This window comes from Sander lucioperca, chromosome 8 (assembly GCF_008315115.2).
Source record: "Sander lucioperca isolate FBNREF2018 chromosome 8, SLUC_FBN_1.2, whole genome shotgun sequence".
In the NCBI taxonomy this organism is placed as follows: Eukaryota; Metazoa; Chordata; class Actinopteri; order Perciformes; family Percidae; genus Sander; species Sander lucioperca.
This window is the reverse complement of record NC_050180.1, coordinates 21,398,350-21,423,760: the sequence shown is the minus strand read 5'-3', so window position 1 is coordinate 21,423,760 and position 25,411 is coordinate 21,398,350. Positions and strand designations below refer to the sequence as shown.

General features: G+C 39.1%; 2 protein-coding genes across 7 annotated transcripts; both read right to left on the bottom strand.

Annotated features, from left to right (window-relative positions):
* Window positions 1–1,624: 1,624 nt before the first annotated feature.
* atf2 (activating transcription factor 2) lies at window positions 1,625–21,204 on the bottom strand. Of its 5 annotated transcripts, none has more exons than XM_031297276.2 (12): window positions 21,097–21,202; window positions 20,369–20,441; window positions 18,640–18,736; window positions 18,434–18,552; window positions 18,198–18,323; window positions 17,586–17,764; window positions 14,697–14,811; window positions 13,173–13,265; window positions 10,010–10,246; window positions 8,998–9,204; window positions 6,353–6,458; window positions 1,625–3,541 (listed from the first exon to the last, which is right to left on the bottom strand). In XM_031297276.2, the coding sequence occupies exons 2-12, from the start codon at window positions 20,414–20,416 to the stop codon at window positions 3,339–3,341; spliced, it is 1,530 nt and encodes a 509-aa protein (XP_031153136.1). In that variant the 5' UTR covers window positions 20,417–20,441; window positions 21,097–21,202; the 3' UTR covers window positions 1,625–3,338. The 5 variants fall into 5 exon arrangements, with proteins under 5 accessions (XP_031153136.1, XP_035860126.1, XP_031153148.1 ...); XM_036004233.1 differs by lacking the exon at window positions 21,097–21,202 and adding an exon at window positions 20,875–21,087; XM_031297288.2 differs by lacking the exon at window positions 21,097–21,202 and adding an exon at window positions 21,002–21,075.
* A 711-nt stretch (window positions 21,205–21,915) lies between these two features.
* On the bottom strand, window positions 21,916–24,474 carry atp5mc3a (ATP synthase membrane subunit c locus 3a). Of its 2 annotated transcripts, none has more exons than XM_031297311.1 (5): window positions 24,383–24,474; window positions 24,087–24,183; window positions 23,204–23,278; window positions 22,588–22,778; window positions 21,916–22,473 (listed from the first exon to the last, which is right to left on the bottom strand). In XM_031297311.1, the coding sequence occupies exons 2-5, from the start codon at window positions 24,123–24,125 to the stop codon at window positions 22,359–22,361; spliced, it is 420 nt and encodes a 139-aa protein (XP_031153171.1). In that variant the 5' UTR covers window positions 24,126–24,183; window positions 24,383–24,474; the 3' UTR covers window positions 21,916–22,358. The 2 variants fall into 2 exon arrangements, with proteins under 2 accessions (XP_031153171.1, XP_031153180.1); XM_031297320.2 differs by having other exon boundaries at window positions 24,295–24,423.
* Between the last annotated feature and the right edge of the window lie 937 nt (window positions 24,475–25,411).

Genomic DNA, 25,411 nt, shown 5'->3' with positions numbered 1-25,411 from the left:
ACCCACATCAAGATGTAAATTACATTTGCTGCCGAAAGGGTGCGTCTAGATTTCTAGGCTCGCTCTAAGCTATCTCCATCTTTCAAATACATCTCCAATATTTACCCGGGGTTTGTTACGTCTCTGGTCACGCAAATGTTAGAAACATGCCAAGGTTTTTTTTTAGGTTGGGTAGAATCTATCTCCGTTGATCCCGTTTGTTTGCTGCTTTCATGGCTGTACTACAGCTGTAGCGTGCTGGGTTTACGTTTTTACAGGTATATCATGGCAACTCGGCCTGAACTGGGCAGTTAATAACAACACACAGGCCAAAACACAAACAGAAATTCCGTCACGGAACGGAAATTTCAAAAGGAGAAAATATCTAATGAGCATTGGTCTTTGGATTTATTACAGTAAATATATTACATATTGCAAGAACTGAGAGTTGGGACAGACCTCAGTTGATCATGTTTTGAATCTAAACTCATAATCTGCAAATGTAGTGGGGAATACATTTGAACATGAACATATTCTAGTGAAGTACAGTACAAGGTCCAAATTACATCAAAATAAAATATTTTTAATATCAGCAGTGGCAAGTAACTAAGCACAATTTATGTAGTGTATTTTGTGATATACTTGTAGTTATTTATTTTTATTTATTAATTTGATAGGGACAAAGCACGTTAATGAACATCAGTATTATATACAAGATGTAAACATGCTGGAGTTAGCAAGAATGCTAATTTACATCCATATACCCTAAGCAGGTAACAAAAGAAAAAACATTACAAGTAACATATGACATACAAACACTCTTCTACTTATTATAGTATATTTCCATTTTAGGATTATACTTCTACTCGACTACATTTTAGAGGGAAATATTGTAAATTTGACTCCACATTTATCTGACAGCTGTAGTTACTTTGCAGATTTTATACACCAAACATATGATCAACACTTAAAATATGATGCATTAATTATTGATTACTATCCAGCCGTATGTAAAGTTGTTAAAATGGGTTCCACTATTAACAGATTTTTTTTAATGTAAATTTAAGTACATTGTTCTGATAATACTTAGGTACTTTTATTTAAGTAAACCTTTAAATGCAGGACTTTTACTTTTAATAGGTGTATTTTTACATTGTGGTAGTTTTACTTAAGTAAAAGATCTGAGTACTTCTTCTCCCACAGCCAAAACTAACATCTCTAAGCAAACTCCATGATTAAAGTTGGTTGGTTGTGGAATAATATTTGTAAGTATTTCTGTTGGAGAATAATTATGAAATAAACAGTCAGTACCACCACTTGCCTTATGGGATAGACTGATATTTCATAAAAGATATGTTCAACTCTAGATCTTCCACAAGGTGGCAGAATACACCGCAACATGTTTTTGTGCACCAGCAACAGCTTCACATGACTTCCGCACCTCAGTTCAAATCAATATACAGTGTTTTTGTGTGTAAGCTACAATGATACACTGTCCTGTTTTGCATTAGAGGACTGGGCTTGTCTACTATTGACATTATCATCATATTGGTAGAAACTTAATGCACAGCCATTTATTTGTTATTACGATTAACATATTCAGAATTTCTTTCCATCTGGATAATGAAATGTGAGCAAATCTGGATTTTAAAGACATATTAAAAGGTTTATTACAACAACTTATCAATTTAAATTTTTATACAGAACTTTCACAAGTTACAAGTACACTTTCAACACAGTATCACACTCTTTTTTTAGCAGTTAAGTCAAGGTACAACAAATAATCAAAGCTTTCATAAACTTAGAGCCTCAACTCAAGTTGAACCAACTTGTTTAATGATATTTATCTGACCGAGACATTATAGAATAAACAGTTAAATTCTCGCAGAGAATTATTATCTCATGCAGACAGCACATAACCGTAAAATAAATAAAAAATCATACTTTAAGAAAACAATGCGTTAGGTTCTTGTAAAACTACACAGTAGTAAGCTAGTACAGACAGTACAGATTTGCTTCCTATTATTCAATGATAAAATGCTTACAATTCTTACAGGCGGTAGTAGTGTTACTCTAATATACATGATGTGATTCCAGTTCACATCTGAATGCTTTAATCTTACATGAAAATGAATGGAGTCAGGAAGAGGCCTATCCTAATGATTGAAATTGTTAAGATCAACTGCTAAACAGAGTTTATGTGATCAACAGGGTTCAGCTACTGAAACCAGACTATTCTATAAAAACAAAGTACATAACACCTAGAAAGATCACATATAACATATCATTGTTGTTATTTACAATGTTTTCTAAAAATCATTAAAACAACATATTGCCCTTAAGTGTTCTGCATTAAAGCCAGAAACAGTCACTTGTAAAGCAAAGACAGTATACAAAGCAAGATATTTCCTTAATGAGAAACAATGTTCATGAGACCCTTATTCTGAGAGAACAGCTTTCAACTAAAGCTAATCTGCATTAAAAATGTACAGAAGTAATTCATACAAAAACATTAATGGCACTGAATGAAGTCACCAGATTGAGTAATGGAAAAGGTACTGCAATCCTACAATCACTGCTTCAGGAACAATCAGACTACAGGTGGAATGTTAATGAAATAACACACATTTCTAACCAGCTCACCTCTTTAAGACTATTTGTACAAGCCAAGGTGAGCTCAAACATTCAAACTGAACAATGTGACTACAGTTGATTTCACTCACAGAAAAGTTGTCAAATTTAAAATCTGATGCAGCCATTTAAAATTTGTGTAATGTGACAGTATTCAAATCTACTTCTAAAAAGCTGCCAGTACTTAACATTTGGACTGTCAAAACTCTAAAAAGGTAAACCTGTCATTTCTCAAAATGTGCAAAATGGAAAAAAGCAAATTATGAAAAAAGTGACTGCTCTTTATGTCACTCTATCATAAAGATAGTGCTTATATAAGTCATGAAAACAATCAAGCAAACTTACAAATGAACCACATCACACTTTAGTAAGGTCTCAAACAATTCACTGATCAAACCTTCCAGCTGATCGCTTAAAAAAAACATATAAAAACAAACAAATTATATATATGAGTAATAAATAATTAACACAAATACTTTTTAGAACCACATGTTTTACATCTTTCACCTAAAGTGCCTGTTCTTTTGTCTTCATCAATTCCAGAGAAAACATTTGCATTTTTTAAAAAGCATGGCCAACGGAGGACAAAATTGATCAAACATAAAATAATAAAATAATAAATTAAAACCAAAACTGAAGCCTGGAGAAAATCGCTTTCCTCCGTTTGTCAGAGAGATTGAAGAGGCAACAGCGCTCCAGTGTTGACGCTCGGGCACAGTTTGGGATGATCAACTCCCTGAAGGCTGAGACTGGGTCTCCTCTGTGCTCTGGTTTGATGAGGTGGTGGAGGCGCTGGACGGGGCCGAGGCGGCCGGGGCCGTGGACGAGGAGCTGACCCCGTTGGAGGTGCTCACGGAGCTGTGCTGGATGGCCTCGTTTTGGGGGCTGCCGGGGACGGACATCTCCTCGCAGCTCTCGTCTTTGTCAGAGACTGTTAGAGAAGATGAGAAAATAACCGATGAAACAGCTCGTAGCATTATAATGTTTGGATTTCGTCACATTGCAGTTTACCTGCAGCATTTAACTGATATAATCCAGAAAGGCTTGGGAAAGCCTTGTCACGTAGGCCTAATCAGATGTAAAACAGCTATTTGCATGTGGTGTATGCAAACGGTTTCATTAATCCCCATAATGCTACTTCTGCACCCTTTCCTTTAATTAAAGCTCCAATGTCAATTTAAACCCACATCATAAGGGTACATTACGTTCTGGGGCATGTGGCAGTGTTTCCCATCCCTAACTACATTCTCATTTGTTTTTTGTTACCTTGCCAACTACTGCAGCGACAGATGATTACAGCACCTGATTTTAATGATGCTCACACTGGAGAGTAGGGAAGACTTGGAGTCGAAATGCCACCAGCTGTTATGCAGTTGCATTGAATTAATTGGATCCTGACGGAAAAAAAAACTCTACTCTCATGCTCTGTTTCGTAAAGGAATAAGGAGCACAGTGAATTAATATTGTTAATGATATGAAGTCACTTGTTATGGCACTTTGTAATTAATGACTGGGTTTCGTATTTGAGAACATATACAGATTCCATAGCAAGAAGAAGCAATTAAAGTGCATTACAAATGCCTTCACTTTGGAGGCTTCATCTGCCTTCTTGACTGGACTTTGACCGTGTGATTTAGTGTAAGTGAATGTCAAAGCACTATAAACTCCCTTGCTGTTTTACTATACAGAAGGTCAACCTCAGGATAAATCAGCTTGGTGGTTTTGTTCCATGTTCAAGTGAGCATTATTACTCCTAACATCATTAAGAGGTGGTTGTCTATATCATAATACTAAGAAATTCTGGTTGCCTAGGCAGCCAGAGCTTTTTTCTGCTCTCTTGGTTTCTGAAGTCGGGTTCGCTGTAAGCAGATGGACAGTTTTGTGTGCCAAGTGAAAGCATGTCCTGGCTTGTTTGTGGGGCAGTCTGGGTAATTTCGTCCCACCTGCCATGGTTACGCCTGGACAGGACGATGAAGGGTATTACCAGGTCTGGGGTTGCAGTGTAGCCTTATGGGATATGTAACACTGGGTAAAAGGGGGGCCTTGATGAGGCCTTTACATGAACGAGGGTTACGGATCAGTCAGAATCAAATAATGTGCTTCACTAATTAGCAAGATCTATTATTTTAGTGATTCCCAAACAGGGGTACTCGTGCCTCAGGGTGTACTTAAGCATTTGCCAGGGGGGCAGCTCAACTAATCTGAAAAAAACTGAAATTACGATTTCATTTAAAATATTGAATCAGCCGTAATACCTGTCAACTACATGTTGTGAGTGCATGAAAACTAGTCAGCAAGCAAGCAGAGACATCTAAACACGCATGAAAAGTAATGGATAAATGGCTGAAGTAGATAGCTACAGAAAAAGTAAAGAACTAACAGTTCAATAATATAATGGATAAATGGGTGAAATAGCAAAAACCTTTGAATAGTTTTAGCGAACCATTTCACTACTTGAAGTAGCAGTAGTGGAGACAACTTAAATATATATAGCTAGAATAAAAACGAATGAAATTGTTAGCTAAAACTTATAGATAAATAGGTCTGTGGAGGTACATCAGACAAAGGAAGAAGGTTGGGAACCACTGGATTATTTCATTCTCCCATTCTACCAGACATTTATTTTCATTCTCATTAGTTGGCTTTCCTTCTTGGCTTGTCTAAAATCTACCCCACCTGTCATGAGCCAAACTGATGAACTTGGGTATTTGGATGAGGTTATATTTTCCCAAACAGGGTAAAAAGTGCTCCAAGTGTCATCCTTCACAAAGGTCTCGAAACACGGGACAGACGTCCTCAGCAAACACATGAGAAAGATGACCCAATTCATCCGCGGATCTTTTCTAAAAAACAATCCAGACGATACCAAATGAGACCTGGCTCTGACAGCCCACTCTAGCCTGGAAACCATCAGTCCCATAATGCCCATGACGTGTGTCAGTGGGATGGTTAGCAATAAGGGATGCATAATGAACAGTCTAGCTTGGTGGACACCCCGCAATAAGAATGCTCTGCAGTCTTGTCAAGCTTGCTGCTTTAATGGACTCATTTCAGAGGCAATCATTGTCAATACAAGTCAGCGGAGGCGTTAAGAGAACAGTGGACAAGTGGCTTGGATCACCACTTGTTCTCGTTGCATACTGGCTCATCTGTGAGGGAAGGTGAGTTATGACCGGAAAAATCTGAATGACAGAGCCACGGTCTCGGGAAACAAAGAAATACTGGTGATATAATTTTAAATGAGGCCATGTTATGAGCACTGGCATGGAGAGGACACTGTCCAGGCTAACAACAGGACAGGCTTCAAACAGGCAGAATCTTCTTATATATTCAAATATTCATGATCGTTGTATGGTGTAGGTGTTAAAAAAACAGAGATCATGCTTACTTATCCATTTCTAGGCAACCCAAGCATTTGGTTTCTGAACATCCAAGACAGTTAGCTTCATCTGACAAATGTTTTTTTAGGTGTCAAATGAGGAGGAAACAATTGGTTTCTTGAGGCTACCACCTGTGGCCTCCTGAAAAGACTCAGACAATGCTGCCAGCGAGAATTTGTCTGAAACTGCACTGCCCATAAATATCTTAACTTTTGCAAAGTTGAAAAAAGGGGGATCTAATATATCAATAGCTCTTTCTGTTTGGCCATAAGTAAGACACGTCCTTCTAGTGGTTAGCTGGAGCTCATTTTAGAAGTGTTTCACTGGAAGCCTCGGGCTGAAAATAATGGAGCATTACTCACTGTGATAGCCAGATTTCTTCTGCATCGCGGTTACAGGGCAATCTTTATGAGCCAGAAGAAGCTGCTTCAGCTGAGCCACTTCGTTTCTCAGCAGGGTGACTTCATTCTTTAAGAGAGGAGACACACAACAGCACTCAATAAAATGGTCACTTTGGAGCATACAGTATATCAGATTACAACATGTATTCAAACAGACGACATGTGCACATAGTTCAGATCTGGAAAAATGATTTTCCAAAACCAGATAAAGGTCAGATTTCAGTTAATTAAAAAACGACTGTTTTGAACGATGTTTGAACTACTAGAGCCAGACCCATACTTGATTTTTGAGGCCGATACTGATACGGATAGCCCGATAACAATGTATTGTCCACTAGTAAGTTTTTCTACATAAACACACAACATATGTAACACAAACATGTTAATAAGGATCACTTATGTTTGTTTTTTTAAAGATTTGTGACCAGGATATGTACTGAGCGGTGCATTTTACAGTTAAAAAATAAACATGTTGGTGCTCTCTGGTGGACAAACTATGTAATGATGACACTGTTTTAACATCTCAAACATATCTTTAGCATTCCAGTACTGTTCTTGTTACTTTTTGGCCCACATTTAAGTATCTGCCATAAAGAAAATATCTGCAAATGTGTCAGCCCTACCTGACTTATCGTTGTAGCTCTACTCAGTTATTAATGGGATCACTGGGTTAAATTCTCAAGACCTCCTTTGTACAGTAAGGCTACATGACTACTTCATCACTGCAGATAAACTCCAAACGAAACAGAAAACACAGGTAAAGGTAGCAGTGTAATGAATGAATTCAGGATAAAGTATGATGCACTTCTTCATTTATGTTTTTCCAGCACAATAATTATGGCCCTTCACTGGCTACCGACCAGGACATTTGTCAGAGGTGAGCTGTGCGGATTGTCAGTGCAACTTTGTAGATGCTGCTGAGATTTACACTCTCGTGTCCTTACAGCTCCCACGGGAGCCGAGGATTTCTGCATGTCGTAAAGACGGCCACATTACGCTGAAGGTGACTTTAACTGGATTTAGAGTTGCCACGGCCCCGCAGAACACCCAATGGCAGATTTAAGCTCCTTCTTTTCTCCTTTAAAGGACTACGGGCAGCTTAATCTATTAGTCTAAAAGCAGCCAATTTATTTGATTCCATCTGTTTAGTCTTGCTGGTGTTGGCAGGGCTGAGCTATTGTTACACAGATTTAAACACAGCTGGACGAGCGTATGTATCACATGTTGCCAAAGCCATATTCACTTCACTTCCACCATGACTGCTGCCATTTACCGCCAACATAAACACAAACATTTAAAACTCTCCCTCCACTCCACCATGGGGAAGCATATGAGGCAGACTTGTAGACAGAAGTCAACAATGTTAACATCCAAAATCCTGTTTCATTAGTTGGATGTAAAAAAAAAAAACTAAACTTCTACTGCAGTGAAAATACAAAGCGTTGGGTTGATTTTCAAATGCATTTACAAAAACATTCAGCCAGAAGATGAATTAAAAACCATGACAGCAATACTGCCATTGACGCTCTGCCTACAGAAACGTCAAACTGCATCATACCTGGAATTTTAACCCGGAAATAAACTGGACTTTTGAGAGTTAAACTTGTTTCTAACTTTATGAATTAATCAAAATTGAGCAAATGGGCCTTGGGCGATGCTGGAAGCCGTGTGAGCTGCCTGGTCTGACACCTCATTAAAAAGCCAGTTAAGGATGATGTTTAAATAATTGTGCATCATTAGAGGTAGTTTCACTGATCAGCTGGGCCATGTCAGCATGGTTTTTTTTTTACAAAAACTGCACTGCTGATTAATGCCTTCATATAAAGCGCCCTTTTATTCTCAGCCACATGTTGTTCCCTTCTTTGTAGTTAACAGCGATTCTCTGTGTATAACCCCATCCACTCACCTGTCCTTCCCTTTTCATCTACCTATATTCAAATACAATCTCAAAAAGCACACTAATGACAAGTGGTGATAACTTGTTTTTGAACCAGAGATTAACAACATGAACCTATTTCTTTATATTGTAGTCTATCCCCTCCTCCACCTTCCACATCTTAATCTGCTTTCATAGATAAATAAGACAGTAAGCAAATAAACACCACATCTCATTTAATTGTCTGGAACACCGATGTGCCGCACCCCCGGCTCACACTTATCAACAGAGACAGCAGATACATGAACTGTTTCGAACTTGTCAGCATCAGATCCTAATTGCTTCCAGCAAAATGAAGGTTCAAAAAGACACCTTTCCCTAGGAGATTTTTGAGGCCATTCCGTAAACTGCTGAGACAGAAGCGAAGACACGCTTGTGCGCGGCTGACATCTGGAGGATACATCTTTATTGACAGGGACATATCGATGTAAAGGGCTCACACACCGCTGCTGTCACACGACAGCTCTTCTTAATCAGCTTTAATGACTTCATCACCACAAAAGGGAAAAGTCTGTGTACACACGCTTACACCAACAGCACATGGTGATAAATAGACATACACATGCATACAAACATACACAAACTGACACACTGATGCATAAGAGCAGAAAAACAAAGACAGATGAAGTAGTTGTTGCATGCAGTAGCTGAGGGGAAAGATAAAGAGCACCTGTAGTTGTCCGTTCATGGAGTTGAGGTCCTCAGCCTTTTTCTCCAGAGACTGGACCCAAACTTTCCTCTTCTGCCTACAGCGAGAGGCTGCAGCCCTGTTACGCTCCAGGAACTTCCGCCGCTTCTCATCGGGGTTTTCACTTGTGGTTCTGCGCCGCCGACCCCCTGTGCTTGGGGGGTTTTGCGCAGGGGGTGCCGGGGAAGCCTGAACAATAATAATAAATAACTGGCAGAACAAAACCACCACATCTGTAATGTGACATTGTGGTGCAGCACTGAGTATTGCATACTGAGTAACTGAACTGGTGTGGTTACACTCATAAAATACTGAAGTTAATGTGGTTAATCACATTATGTACTCTGTTTAGTTGCCTTTACATGATGATCAGGACAGTAATTTCACCGAGAAATACATTTGATATGTCAGTTTACACAAAGAAAGATGTGACAAATCTAGTTGGCGTAGTTTTTCAGCATTAGCTGAAAGCTAACAGTGAGAAAGCAAACAAATTTTGCACATTGATGTATCTATTGTACATCCAGGCTGGGTATTGTTTAAAAAAATGTTCATACTACTTTTGATACAATACTGTGTTGGTACCAACATCCAAAAACACACTTTCTTCTGATACCATACTTTGAGAAATATAAACGTGTTTTTCTACAGGACACCTTTTTCATTTAACAAAAGAAGCCAAAGGTCTCAAAAAAGAAACTGCTGTACAAGAACTTTGACTAAATAAATAGGCTGAAACTGGGGAAAGTTTGATGTAAATCAGAAACTATCTAATCAAAATAATTACAAATTACAAATGTGACCAGAGATTTTATGCCATCTTTCTTGATAGTTTTGATATTACAGCTACATTTCGGTCTTAATGAAGTTCAAATTATAAAGATCATTATTCTGCAGCTATGCATACCCACAGATAAAGACACAAAAGAAGAAGTCTTTTTTATGAAACACTCATACAGAAGTTTGTCCCTGTACTGCAGTTGTGAATACGTACAGGTGTCTCTGTGGTGGAGGTGGCTGGCTGCTGAAGGGAATGGGGAGAAGGTTCCTCAGTTGTGGGCAGGTGAGGAGCTGGAGCAGGAGTTAGGGCCGCGATCGGGGCTGGAGTTGGTGTTGGGGTCGGAGCAGGAGAAGTGGGAGCAGCAGTGTGGGTTACGGCACTGCTCTGCACTTCACCACCATTTCCATTGGTTACCTGAGGAAGCTGCTGGCTTAATGTGGCCTTCAGGTTCTGTGAAGAGAATTCGGCACGGGGGAAAACAGTCATAAAATGTTCATGCAAAGAAATGGTTGATACAAGAGGAAAACTATATCCAGTTATATAAACACTGTAAAAAGGAGGTCATGCTGACAGTAGACCATTTTTTTGCTATTGTATCATTTATCATTCAATACATTTAAAAGAATACTATTAAGGTAACACTTTTCAAGTAGAGTACCAACGTTTTTTTTTAATGGCTGCTGTGTTTAACACTACCCAGACTATGCTTTCTACCTGTAATACCATCTTTTGAGCGAAGGTTTAGCAATTAGGGTGGTTGTGAAAAACAAACAAGGTTATTATAATAAATGAAGACTTATCTAAAATAAAAAATAAAAAACTGTTAATTCAAATCAAATGCTAGTAACATATACCCTTTATTTAAAACTAAAACTAATCTGAAATTCAAATGAAATGAAATACACTTTAATTAGACTAGAACAAACTAACCAAACTAACCTGAGCCACTGAATCACACGTTGCAAATGCAGCTAGCAGTGTGTGGGATCATTTTGAACACAAATCCTTAACTAACAGTTGACAATTGTTGACAATGTTTGGGAAGTTGAAATGAAATGGCAAGCCCAAGAAATTTAAAAAAAATACCTCAACGACATAAGAAAATTTGTGAAGTTGAGAAAAGTGGTGCCTAAATGTGACTAAAAACGCCAGAGCTATTAGAGCATTAGCAGTTAGTGAACAGACTGTAACATCTTGCTTCACTAAAGCTACTGAGAAAGAAGGGAGGTATCACCGTTGACATTATTATTAGGGATGGTTACTAGATTACTAGATACTAGATAGAAGTACTTTCGTATTCCATGTCCCCCAAAATGAAGGTTATAAAAAGGATTCTAAAATAAAAATCTAATAAATTCAGAAAAACTGAAACTATGAAAAAATCCTGCAAATAGTAAAGCAACTTAAACAAATTTTAGTAGAATTTAAGTAACCTTGCAAAGACACTGAAGACTGAACTGTCTGGTGAAGCTCGTAACACACTCCTCACACGTATTTTGCATATGTTTAGGTTGTAATGTTATCTGGACACCAAAGGTGATGGACTTCCACGCTACATAATGTGACCCAAACTATCAAAAAAATAACTTTTTCAAATATTGACTAGGACTGCATATGCCACACTCAAACACGGCCCATTCACAGAAACTATTTCTCTACAGATTGGTGTCCATGATTCACAGGCCAATTCGTCTAGTATCAAACACTGAGCAAACAAGGTGAAAGTGAATGAGCCTTTCGAAGCAATAACAAAGTGAGAGGGAATACATTTACATGAGAAAACAGAGGACCACATTATTCTAACAACTACCTCTGCCAGGCCAATCTATCTACCAAATTAGTTTATCGTGTAATACCCTTCCAGAAGCTCTTCTGGCAGAAACAAGATATTATTCTCTTGGAATGGCCCATAGAAAGAGGGAAAAGCCAGTCAGATTCATATTTCATCTCTGCCATGGAAACCTCATCAGTGTAATAACCCTCCATCTCATGGGTGTTATTCAACCATCTGCTACTATATTACTTATCTTTATTTTGCAACTAATTAACAGCATAATCTTCTAAATTCAGCAAGTTAATTATCATTATTGTGGTCTTTGCAGCATCATCAGTCCTTGTAAAGTGCCGTCTCTGCGCCCCCTGAGAGGGTGGGGGCGGGGAGCAGGCAGGTTGAGAGGGGGTCTGTTTTCTTGACGCAGGCTCATTAGGTGTTTGCTGATGAGCTGAGTGCGGTGGGAGGCGTCAGGAGTGAAGGGGTGGGAGGGTGGGTGGTGCAGGTCAGGCAGGATTCTGCTGAACAAAAGGTTTCATGCAGGGTGAGGCCGACTTAATGTGCCTCGCTGAGCGTGTGCCAGGATGCCCCCAGCTGGCTTTCGCTGGTAGCCCCCTCCGGTTGGCCCCGGTGACGGCGTGCTGAGCACAACGCTGTCTCCGCGTTTGTCATCTCCGTACCCCATGATCCCTGACAACCCCCTCCCCTCCCCCTCTCTTCACTCCTTCCTGGCCATTCGGGATCAATCCTTCCCACCCAACACACACACACACACACACACACACACACACACACACACACACACACACACACACACACACACACACACACACACACACACACACACACACACACACACACACACACCTCCTCTCCGCAGTTTATCTGTTAATTTCCACAGGCGGAGCATGCTGCGAACACTTACATGTTCTGTGATCCGTGCTTCATCACATTGCCACTGATCTCCCTCTCAACACTTCATATCCCTGCCCTTCAACTATCACTGTTTATACAGGAGGACTTGGTTACAAGACTGCTACGACCATCTCCACTACACAGAGACATATTTTTTTTCTGATTTCAGCTTTTTTTTGATTAACCGGTCAATTATTATTATTTTTAAATATGAATTCATAATTTTGTCTATACAATTTGTATAGAAAATAGTGACAACTGCCCATTATAATTTCACAGAGCCTAAGTGTTTTGTCCGACCAACAGTCCAAAACCCAGATATTCAGTCTACTATCATGTATGACAAAGAAGAGCAGCAAACCTTACTTACATTCCTTTTTATTGGTATTTCTATCAACTGTTTTATTTAATGTAATGGTTAATTTTCGTTTTTGCCGGAACATTGTTTTTGTAATGGACTGCATCTTTGCATGAAAGGTGCTATACAAATACAGTTATACAAGCTATACAAATCACAACACAACAAGAATATTTCGGGCCCAGACTGCCACTGGCGCCCTCATCTGGTCAAAGAAAGGCCGCTTATCGCCAAGCTCCCTCATTACTTTGGTTGTTATTGCCTCTCTCAGATGGGAATAACAGACTCAACATGGAAATAATATTTGATATAAAAGAAGATATAATTAATACCAGCTTTGGTTCTGATTGGGCGGGCTGTGGCTGTGGAGAGGGAGGTCCTGGGATCCCGGGGACGTTAGGCACTACGGTGACAGGTCTGACAAGCTGACGGCAGAGACACAGAGACAGATAAGCATAGAGAAAATTAGTCTTCAGCAGTAAAAAGGCAGGCGGCGCTCCCACACAACACAGCCACGGCAGGCTCTGAGAGTTTCCTCATATCTCAGCCTCATTAGGTTGGATGGCCTGTTATTTTGTGGAGGCAGCGCCACATGGAGATGCAGTGTGCACACTAATGAACCTCTGCCTGCCTGCGTGAGAGCATATGGGCAGGGAAGCTGCGGAGAGGATGGAGAGTTGGAAGGCCAGAGCCAGGCCTCCTCTTGCCGCTGACAATGAGACAGAGGGAGGTGGGGGGAGCTGGAGAGGGAGAGAAAGTAAGGGGGGAAGAGATGATCGAGTGAAAGGGAGGCCCACTGGTGGCTCATGTTCTCCATCTACTATTGCCCTCCTTTACTTGTCAACGGCTTTCCCAATCCCCAAAGGGGGGAAAGTAGAGTTTTTTTTCCTGCTGTGCTGCTATCAGGAGATAATCATCTGCTGTTCAGTGTTCCACACAGACAATCAGGTCTACAGTGAACAACAAGACACGCTTCATGGGGGAGTTAAAAAAAAAAATACCAACAAGACCTCCATTTACAACATGTTTTCTATATGAGACACTGTCTTGGGTTGCAGTTATAATTGGTTTGCAAAACACATTAGTAGTATCATCTATCTGCTCTGTCAGAAATCAAGAGCGTTGATTCTAATTGTACAAGGACAAATAGCAGTGAAGTATCCTGGACTGGAGCCTGCTGTGCCTCAGCCAAACCCTGTGTCTTTGCCACAGTGACACACAGTTATACTCTAAAGTCCATTATTTCACTCAACCGATACTGCTCTGAATTCACTGCCAAATATGAGGTGCCAAAGCTGTAAATAGTCCCTCTCTCCAAGTAGAGCAAAGAAAATATGTATTAATGTATCGCTACCGCATAGTGTAGTCTGAAAAGTCTTCAAATTTAAAATGTGAGTAACAAACAGTGAACTCCTGACCAGCAAAGCATCAAGTAATTCAACACAGTCAAGTTAATCTGTTATTCTACACACTGACTGGACTAACATATAGTAATCTAAAATTACCCTGCTTGAAAAACAAATGCTTTGGTTTAATAGTTAGTTAGGAAACAGCATTCGACAACACACTCTAACCACGTGGTTTATTTAGTGGTTGTTCTGGAGCTTTGTGATAGGATAGAAAGTTCCAGACAGCTACTAAAAGGACCTTGTGGTGAGATTGTTTTGTCGGCAAAAACGTGTTAGTAACATCACTATTTGTTCAGTAAGTAAAGGTCACTGCATGCATTCTTAATTCTCTGATAGTTTTAATCAAATAGTCACCAAATTATCAGAAATGTCTCATTTCAAAATTCTGCTTTAACTAAAATACACAGAAACACAACATTAACATACTATAACCAGCAGCACACTCACAGGGATTGCAGTTGGAATATGTACACTTGAGCTTGTAATAGACGCAGGTATAGCAACTGGCATGGTCTGGCCATTAGGCAGCTGTAAGAGCACAGGGAAGGTGCCAGATACCGGGCTGAAGGGGGAGAGAAAAGAAATCCCAGTGAGGAAAATAGCAAACAACTTTGTGATTAACACATAAAACAGAATCTTTCACAAATGAAAAACAAGGGTGGCTACTAATGCACACATTATGTCATAATCAGGCAACAACTTATGGAAATAAAGTGGAACCAAAACAAAATCCAACTTATGAAATACATCTGGTTCAAGCAATATTATTAGAACAAATATTCTGTCATCACATTAGACCCCATAAGTGGCATCAGTGTTGCCCAGATATGGACTTCTGGTTTGGTGTTTCCACCAAATCATCTGTGTCTGGCTTTTCAAATATTCATTTAAATACAAGATATTTGTACTAGGGCTGTCAAAATAACGCGTTAAAAAAATAATGCAGATTAATCCATTCCATATTGACGTTTGACCCGGAGCCGTTCTAGCCACCATTCGACTGTAAAATGAAGGAGGGAGACGAGAATGTGCTGCCGGGATCATTAACTGGAACATTTACTTGTAAAAATCTTCTTCCTGCCAACCCTGGCTACCGAAATCTGGTGCCACTGATATGTCTGCGCTTCTCTCTGATGCTCTGAAACAGACGATACAGGCAACACAAACACCGCTGCACGTGACGATAGTTAACACTATACTCGACAGCAGCTAACGTTAGCCTACCGCTAGCTAGTAGCTGGATTAAACACGGTTAAAATGCTGACAGCTAATGCTACACGGTGTAAAATTTGACCAAAGAATTTCTAATATGGGAAGAAGTTCCACTCTCTCGTTACTTCCGGCTTCTGAACTGGTTGCAGTTCCACTCTTGATCCATATAGGGGGCGCTCACAGGCCAGTGCAGAATGAATGGTGGTCTATGGAGCTATACCCCCAAAATCCATATCATTTTTTGTCTAGTAATTTGAATGTTGCATTCGAAAGGGGAGGCTAAGAAAATACACACTGCTGGGTGTTAGATTTTCTTAAAGTGGCTTTTTTGTTCTAAAAAGCCTTTTAAAATGTCAATGACGTCATACACATATACGGCCAGAGATTCTGCTTTACGGCAAGCTCTGAGTCGCTTCCTTTTTTCTCTCGAGGCCTCGACAACACAGCTAACAGGTAAGGCTCTCCCTGTCAATACACGTGCTAGAAAGAGGTTTGCTAATGTTTTAAAGACCACGCCGAAATATTCACTCTGACATTCTGGTTCTGCTTTGGATGTCGTCAAGCAGGATCTGCGATCGTAATCAATCCTTCACTGACCAATCAGCATTCATTAGCAGAATGCTAGCGTGTTATGGGCAACAACGACTCAACCTGTAACAAATCGAAAGGGCATAAGTACTCGTTCATTCAACTTTTGACCTATAATCCATGTTGAACTTGCAAAAACTACAATCAAATCTGAGATTTCTCAACGACAATCAGGCGAAAGAGACAAATTTAGCCGTCTAGCTCCATAGAGTCCCATTCATTTTGCACTGGACCGTGATCACCCCCAGTGGAACTCTGGTGGAACTGCAACCAAAGTAGGTACAATGGGGCTTAATAGGGCTGACGGGCTTTGGTTTGACTGTGTTTTACTCTAGAGGATTCAACACCGGCATGTAACAATCTGCAGCTGCCGTCGGAAAAACAACACAGACGGTGCGTTCAATGAAACTGGTAAACTACAGACTCGTGGTGCATTTGAAGTTATTGTAAATGTCCTTTTCCCATCTGGTGGTTGTTTTTGTCGTTCAACAGCAATTTACTAGTGAAATAAGTTATTGTTATTGTTATACATTATTATTAAATCATTTAATTTTGACCATATGGCCTTAGCAATAAACAAGCCTTCTTTAATGTCACCAACTGTTGTTTAGTACCCTTTTTTTTTTTTCTTTTCTTTTTTTACTTTCTTAAAAAGTATCGGTTCAGGCACCGTTAATTATGTATGTGATTAATTAATCACAGAATATGTAATTAATTAGATTACATTTTTTAATCGATTAACAGCCCTAATCTGTACCCATGTATTTAAATTTTAAGCATATTTTACTACCAAAAAGCTGAAACAAAAGACAAATCACATTTTCAACAAACTAAGTCCTTTTTTGATTCAGTGGGATCAGATAAAAAACAAAACCAGCTACATTTGTGAGGTGTGGGCCCAAGGAGACTTAGCTTAACACAGATTTAGAATGAAATCCCTGTCCATGTGTCACTGCAAACATAATTGTTCGGACAGATTTTTAACAAGAACAATTTATCGCAATTTTGACCTGTGAAACTTACTGAAGCTGGGGCTCAGTTTCACAAGCTATTGATTATTATTATAATTAATATTTCACATGTATACTGTACACATTCATCTGGCTGGCTAGCTCTGGCTAACTTGTGCTTTACTGAACACTGTCCGTGTTCTATAACAATAATTTTATCTTATTGTATCTTTGTTAAAATAAAAACAGGCTCAATAAACTAAACAATCATATATATGGGCCTAATAAAGTGACTAGGATTATTATTTGGAAACCCTTTTCGTTATTGTTTTGTCCACCACTCCATAATTGAACTGGAGCTATGAGTCCATATTTGAGCAATGCTGATGTTGTTCTTGAAGATGGGACTACAGCAGTCTACAGCCAAAAAGAAAAAATCCTGTAGAGTGCAATTAAATCAAAAACGAAACAAGCACATGCCTCATGAAATATGAGCTCACCAAGACAAAACTGCACAAATATAAAAAAGATGACTTAATAAAACTATGGTTTTAAAAAAAAAAAATGGACGTTTTCAGTTACTTACACTATAGGCCTATTAGTGGATGGGACTTGGGTAATAACAGAGCTAGATGTTGGTGATGGAAGAGCTTGCTGTATTACAATATTAGCCTCTGAGGTTGCTAGAAGTACATTGGGAACTTGGAGGGATGCAGGATGGACTATAGTGGATGTTGGCAGTGAGGCAGGCTGCAAAGATAATTCCTGAAAACATCATACAAGACCTTAGCTTCAAGAAGTGTTTAATGAACACCAGATGTTACTTCTTATGATAAAAGGAAGGCCAAATGTCACTGTAATTTTCAAAAACTTAGGAATAAAAGAGCTAAACAAATTTAAAAAAAAAAGCTAATTAAAATGATCTAATATCTCCAATGAATTTCTCTAGGTAATCATTTTGTGCAGTACTGTTAGCATGTTTTCACGTATCTTTAAACACTGAGAAAAAGTCAAGCTGAAAAAAAAAAAATCTGATCACTTATTTAATTAATATTCATACCAATGGATCTATAACTCTAGAGTAAAATACCAATCACAGAAACAGCAGGAGAACACCTGTTATTCACTCTTCATGACAGCGTTGTAAACTCTCCATGATTTGCACAAATACTAGAAACGGCTAATTCAAAGGCTTTACCTTGTCATCATTCGTAGTAGATTCAGGGTGAGGCAGAGGGCTATCTCGATGTGCCTCCATAGCTGTGGGTTCCTCAGTTTTGTTGCGTATGATAGGCGTTGCAAGAGGTGACAAATCCAGTGGTAACTACAGAAAAATAAGAATCTCAGTAAAACAGATCAGTGATATAAATGCTAACCATGGGACAAACAGAAGTTAGATGACCTGCTGACAAGGAGTTTGACAACGAGAACAACCTTTTTAATGTCATCTTCTGTCACTTTTTTGAAGTCATGGTCGAATGGACTTGCAAGTTCATTGAACAGTCCAACCTCCTCGCAGTTCTTCAAAAAGCGGGTAGGTGTAGGTGTTTGGTCTGCAATGGAGGAAAACCTTCAGTACAAAAGCTGTAATGTATCAAGTATTAATTACATAAAAATATCTCAACTTCATGAGCACTTACCAGCAATGATGACACTGTCATTCCTCGCTGGGCCAAACTTCAGTGTCATCTCATGTTTGTGTTTGTGGACAGCCAAGTGATCCTCATTTGTAAATCTCTAAGAACGGAGAAAAAAAGAAAACAGAAAGGACAATCAAACAGGATCTATATGGATAAGTTCTGGAACACCCGTTTACAGTTTAAGTGCAGCATCCAACAAACATGTCTTTAATAAGTTGCAGGCGGGCACTTTAAACGTCTTTACTGTCATTACTCAGGTTAAGACAAAACATTAGATTAAATATGTGTGTCAGGTATTTCTAATACTGTGTCCGCATTCACATATTAATGAGGGTAGACTTAATGCCAGAAACACCCTTCTAAATAGTCTTCAAAATGATCTTGGAGGGTTGTGGGGATGGCTGCTTGGACTTACAGTATGTAGCTTAAATGAGTACATCCATGCTAAATTTGACTAAAAAGAGGAATAAAAAAAATCTTTTGGAAATTGTTCGTAATGCCATAATTAAAAAAATTAGGAAAAAATGTTCTTCCTTAAAATACAGGGAGCATAAGTGAGTAGACCCTATGTTAAATTCCCATAGAGGAAGGCAGATTTTTATTTTTAAAGGCCAGTTATTTCATGAATCCAGGATACTATGCATCCTGATAAAGTTCCCTTGGCCTTTGGAATTAAAATAGCCCCACATCATCACATACCCTTCACCGTACCTAGAGACTGGCATGGGGTACTTTCCATAAAATCATCTCTCAATGCAAATCAAACCAGCTATTAGGCTAACCGACATAAAAACATGCCAATCTCTAGGTATGGTGAAGGGTAGGTGATGATGTGGGGCTATTTTAATTCCAAAGGCCAAGGGAACTTTATCAGGATGCATAGTATTCTGGATACTATGCATCCTGATAAAGAGATGATAGAGAGATGATTTTATGGAAAGTACCCCATGCCAATCTCTAGGTATGGTGATGTGGGGCTATTTTAATTCCAAAGGACAAGGGAACTTTATCAGGATGCATAATATCCGTGATTCATGAAATAACTGGCCTTTAAAAATAAAAATCTGCCTGGCTCTATGGGAATTTAACATAGGGGTGTACTCACTTATGCTCCCTGTATTTTAAGGAAGAACATTTATTTATTTACGATACATTATTCATTCACAAAGACAATTGGTGTCCTTTAAGGTTGGATTTTTCCTCATTAATTGCCTTAATTAAGGCATTAAGTTCAATTTCCAAAAGATGATTTTTTTATTCCTCTTTTTAGTCAATTTTAGCATGGGTGTACTCATGTATGCTATGCATACTGTATGACTTTAGAATATTGAAAATTCTGGCTAAGGGCATGTCCAAGTTGGATGACCAACCAGGCAGAGCCAGAAACTTCCCTGGGGGTCCATATCACCCACAGGAGCCCCAGGTTCATTGTATGTCAGTTGCATTTTGGTAATTTGATTACTTGCAAATTTGTTTGGGAATCTGTACCCCTAGAGTACAAAATCGTCTGGGCCTGGCACTGTTACATAATCTTGTAGTCCTCGCTTCTAAAGTGGCCCTGTGTTAAAATCTAGCTCTAACACCTTTATTATTTTTTAGTTTATATTGTGCTCACATAATGCATTTTCAAACCAACCAAACAGGTTGATCCAGCCATAGGTCTGTCTACTCACAGGGTCGTTTGAAACAGTGGCACAAAGTATCATTTGAAATAACAGAGATAACTTACCTGTCCACACCCAGCAGCAGTACATTGGAAAGGTTTATCATCACTCATATTAAGGAATTCCTGTTATGCCACCCTAAATTAAAACAGCAAAAAACAAAAGCTAGAGTTAAATTTCAGACCTAAAGATGTGCATGCAAATAAGAGTTAACTAATTACAAACAAGAGTATGGGTCCATCAAGTTTTGTAGAATAAATATTGTAACTATAGCAAAACATTATTTCAGCAAATGTACAGAGCTGATATCGCATGTGTGACTAGGTTGGAGTGGCACTGTACATGTGAATGTCCTGAGAGTGGACACCTAGAAATCTGGACAAAGCATAATGATGGGCGGTTGCTTTGGTTGTTTACACCTCAGTGTCATCAAAAAGACGGTCCGTTTATTTTGCTCCAAATACGCGGTTGAGAAGGACATCCTGAGCTATCCTCCGCTGACATTTTTACCGCTATATTGTAAAGTATCATGAAAAGACGCAACACAACACAAAAACAATAACGTTATTACAGAGTACGATTATCTGCTCTCGTCGCTTCCACTAAATAACGTTAACCCGAGCCCTGGAACCGTCGCCATATTTGAACCTTAATATCACTGTAAACAGAGATGTATATATAAAGGTCGTTCATTGTACCGGAGCACAAGTCCCTCGCGGTACCAGAAATTATGCTATTACAACCGCTTTTTACCTATTCCCTATCAGTGGCATCCATAATAACGCTCACTTACCCCTCAGCCACAACCCTTAATTTCCAAAATCCCACTGCTGTAACAAAGTCTCGCGAGAGCAGCTTGAGCTCTTCCGTGAACGTCACACACGTACTATGCACTTTTTCTTACGTTTGATTTTGATACTCAAGTCGTTTTTTAACATACATACATTTAATTATATATCCTCTTCAGACATGTTTTAAAACATATATTCTGCTTTGAAAAATATTTTCATTTCGAAAGATGATTTAATGAACAAAATGTCTCCCACCTAACAAAAACAAATTACTCTCCTTTCATGTTTTGGAGGCTTTATTTTGCCACATCACCTATATTTGCTCCTTGATCATCTGGTTTCTGCGCACCTTGAAGTTTTTAAGTGCCTGCATACCTATTGATACATTTCATTTAAAATAATTGCATTGTGGTAACCTGTGTTCACTTTTAATGTTTGCATCCCAAGGTCCAGGGTTATTTATTGAGTAACGGTTAGTTGTAGAACCATAGAGGGTATTTTTTGTTGTTTTTAGGCTACTATTCAGGGTCAAATACCAGCATTCAACTTCCTGTGACACCCTAAACTGTCAGCTTTTTTTAATTTGGTATTTACCAATTATTAAAACCTAAATACTCAAACAGTTGAACAAAACCAAAAAAAGAGATCCTCCATTTATGCTTTATGACTGATAAACCATAACTGATAACTAAAACTTAAAATTGGTAATCAATTGACTTATTTCAGTTTAAACTAAATTTTGTGACCCCAATTGGTCAGTTTTTTAAACAACCCAGGGGACTTTTAATGACGTTCAATAAAGTCAAAATCCATTAAATAGCTCAATTAAATCTTGATTTATTTAATGTCATTTACAAAAGCAAGCACTCACTTGCTGCCTAATTACAGTACTATAATATAACTGCATCTGTACCAAGAATTCATTAAGGTGGACCCCAAAAAGCTTGCATGTGATGTGCTGAGAAAACAAGGCTGATTGATGGCAAGTCTAAGCAGCTGCTTCACAGAAAAGATGACATTCAAGAAGGATTTCTCTTTTGCTAGCATATCCAGACAAAAGTTACTGCCATTGTTAAATGGTCAAATACATGTATTTTAATCACGTAATTTCTTACATTTGTACAATACATGCTTTGCGTATTTCGACAGTGTCTGAAAGACTTGAAAATGTACATTTCCATGACGCCAACACGGAACAATTTTGGTAGCCACAATAAAATATGTAGTCACATCTGTAATGAAAGTGTTGTATGACAGCAGCGTTTTACATAGCAAACAGGATAAGGAAAGCAACCATCAAACAGAACAGTCCCATGGCTTCAGACAGGGCAAATCCCAGGATGGCATATGAGAACAGCTGCTGCTTCAGAGATGGGTTCCTGCAAACAAGAACAAACCACGTCAATGCATCAACGAAAAAAAAACAAAGCATGCAACAGAAATCTATTAACCTAATTTTAATATTTTCAGGATGTATGCATGCAGCAACAAACCTAGCATAGCCGATAATGAGGCTGCCAAACACAGTCCCAATTCCAGCTCCGGATCCAGCTACTCCGACTGTGGCAGCTCCAGCTCCAATGAACTTGGCAGCGGTGTCAATGTCCCTGCTGATGGCGCTGGTCTGGAAGCCCCTCAGTGTGGCCTGGGTGAGGGGGCTCTGTGGAATCACTGCAACACCGCTCTGGAGAAAGAAATGACAAAAACTGTTAATTTCACCTTTAAAACCAATGCCATGAGTTAGCTGACTTCCAAAACAGTGCTGAAACAAATACAAGTGATAGGAAAAAACGATTAAACAACAACACTGACAAAGTTACAATTGCCATGATCATTTTTTATAATTGTGTTTAGTACAATGCAAAGAGATAAGCTTTTCTATATTGCAAATTAAAAACTCATTTTGTAGCCTGAAAAGCTAGTAAGTGGAAGATGAGTTAGGGGTCTTTTTCTTTTTAGGTCTTTAGGCTATTGGTCAGACTAGTTTGAAACAGTCATCTTGGGGTCAACATTTGTGATGGACATTTTACATTATTTCTGACATTTTATAGGGTAAATGACTAGAAGCAATCAGTCAAAATTAGTAATAAGTGGTAGTGGTCTTCTTACCTGTGTTTGCTGCTCAGGCCTGGACAGCACAGAGGCAGAGAGGGGTCTGTAAAGAGCCCGGGAACCAGCACGGACCTGCAGCAAAGATACAAAAAGCCGTACAAATTTAGTTATACAACACACAAGCTCAATAAGACATGAAACATATTGTTGTTAGCTATTCCCAGTCTGAGCAGGCGGGAGGCACCTTGAATGTCACTTTGTCAATCACAGTGTCATTCACTGCAGTGCAAACACTTATGACCTGTGGCCTTTAATGATTTGAATACAGTCTGTGCTGTCGAAGTCACCCCAGGTTAGTTTGAAGTCTTTAAATGTGGTGCTAGCAAACTACAATAAACATTGATGGCAAGCCTACTAACAACTTGCCCTATTGTAATTCAAACTGGTTAACCTGCTAGAGCTACTTGAAACAGAAATATGACCTTGGAGAAGGACTAACAACACAGGCTACATATGTTTGGAAACAAACAATGCGCAAATACACAAAGTGATAGTTTGTGCATCAATTGCACAGCCCTATTTGAGTTTGCAGCTGAACAATGCACTATATTCGGCTAACAGAGGCAGTCATGACCTTAGCTAACGGCCATTAATTAACATGTCCGCTACAAACGAAAGCAAAGGCAGTGGCAGTCTTTTGAACATAACATGCATGCACCTTATCCATGAATATTAGGACTACATTGTTACCGTTTAAAAAGCCTTTCTGTCATTCTGTGCTTTAGCATTAGCGATCTAGCCTGTTGGCCTAGACTGCATATAATACCCTTGCCAGTCTGCCACAGTCAAGTTCAACCGGAGGCCCACCGGATTTAATCGTGATATTAAGAAAGCAAGACTCAAACTTGCAGGATGAAAACATCGAAGAAAGCAAACTCACCAGAGCCGGCGTGGAGACGAACTTTGCACAGGCGTACATTTTCTACTTTAGGTAATGTTAACCGGTTCGGTCAAATCTGGTTGAAGCCCGGGTCTCTCTGAGGAGGAAGACCGGAGAAAAGTAAGGTCAAACGGGTGTAAAAATGCTCCACAAAGAAAATAAAGCCATTCATATGTACATTCACATCCATTCTGCATGCTATTCTCACTTGTGCACTGCAATGTGAAGTTAAGAGAAAGGATGAAAAGGGATTTATAAAGACAGACTTCTCATTCAAACTACCATTACCCACTTACCGACTGCAGAGGTCGAACCACAGTGGGAAAAGTGCGCATGCGCGATGTAACGTATGTAGAGGCCCGGATGATGACAGTGGAAGGTCATTTCACAAAACTTTATTTATACGGACGCTTGGGTTTAATTGTTTCAGTCGGTGTAATCTCTTCTCTGTCTATGGGTGTAATCCTTATGCCGGTCATACATCCATGCTGTAAACACCATGTCCAATAACTTCAATGTACGGCCAGAACAAGCCAATACAGAATATACAAATGTGATATTGTCAGAAAGTGTTGAAAGAGATTATTTTTCCAAGTTTAAACCTACATCAAGGGGAGACTAAAAGGGAACGTGTACTTTAATGGGTTATTTGATATTTATTTAAAGCTGCATTTCACCATAATAAGTAGTAAGTTTGGGGTGAATGCAATGACAACAGACTTGTGGGGAAGCTTTAGTTGCATTTATTTCTGTATGATGGGTCATAAAATAGGCCTATATAACCTAGGCTACCTCTAAAATAAACATTATAAATAAATGTCTGATTAGACATTAAACTGTTATTGTAAGATTTTTGTAGAAAGGAGGGGTAAAATCTATTTGTAAAGTTGTCACAGTTACTGTTAAGATAACCCATTCTTAGTAGACCTTGGCTCAATGGGAACGAGGGTCTATTCCAAGGGTGGAAATATTTGGCTGTAGCATTGCTGCGGGTCAAACCAGGAAATATTCTGGCTGGGTTGGTTCAGTGGAAGAGCAGGCGCACATATACTGAGAGGTTTATGCCTCGACGCAGAGGTCCAGGGTTCGATTCCAACCTGTGACAAATTTCCTGCATGTCTTCCCCCTCTTTCTCACCTAGCTGTCCTGTCAGAAAAATGTTGCCCAAAAAAATAAACAGGAAATGTTAGCAATTTAGATGAGCTTAGCGTGATCATAACTAATTTCTGAAAGGCAATGTGCTTCCCTTTCCTATATATTTGCATTCAGCACAGTGACACATTTTCAGTGGATCAAGAATTTAGCTGGAAGGAGAAAACCCTGTT

Excerpts from the sequence above, each read along its gene's own strand:
- atf2 (XM_031297276.2), bottom strand. The coding sequence starts at position 20,416 with ATGAGTGATGATAAACCTTTCCAATGTACTGCTGCTGGGTGTGGACAG. Across the intron at positions 18,737-20,368 it reads CTGCTGCTGGGTGTGGACAG|AGATTTACAAATGAGGATCA; the intron begins GTAAGTTATCTC and ends CTCCGTTCTTAG. Across the intron at positions 17,765-18,197 it reads CTACTACGAATGATGACAAG|GAATTATCTTTGCAGCCTGC; the intron begins GTAAAGCCTTTG and ends TGATGTTTTCAG.
- atp5mc3a (XM_031297311.1), bottom strand. The coding sequence starts at position 24,125 with ATGTACGCCTGTGCAAAGTTCGTCTCCACGCCGGCTCTG. Across the intron at positions 22,779-23,203 it reads GGCCTGAGCAGCAAACACAG|AGCGGTGTTGCAGTGATTCC; the intron begins GTAAGAAGACCA and ends TTCTTTCTCCAG. Across the intron at positions 22,474-22,587 it reads CTCATTATCGGCTATGCTAG|GAACCCATCTCTGAAGCAGC; the intron begins GTTTGTTGCTGC and ends TCTTGTTTGCAG.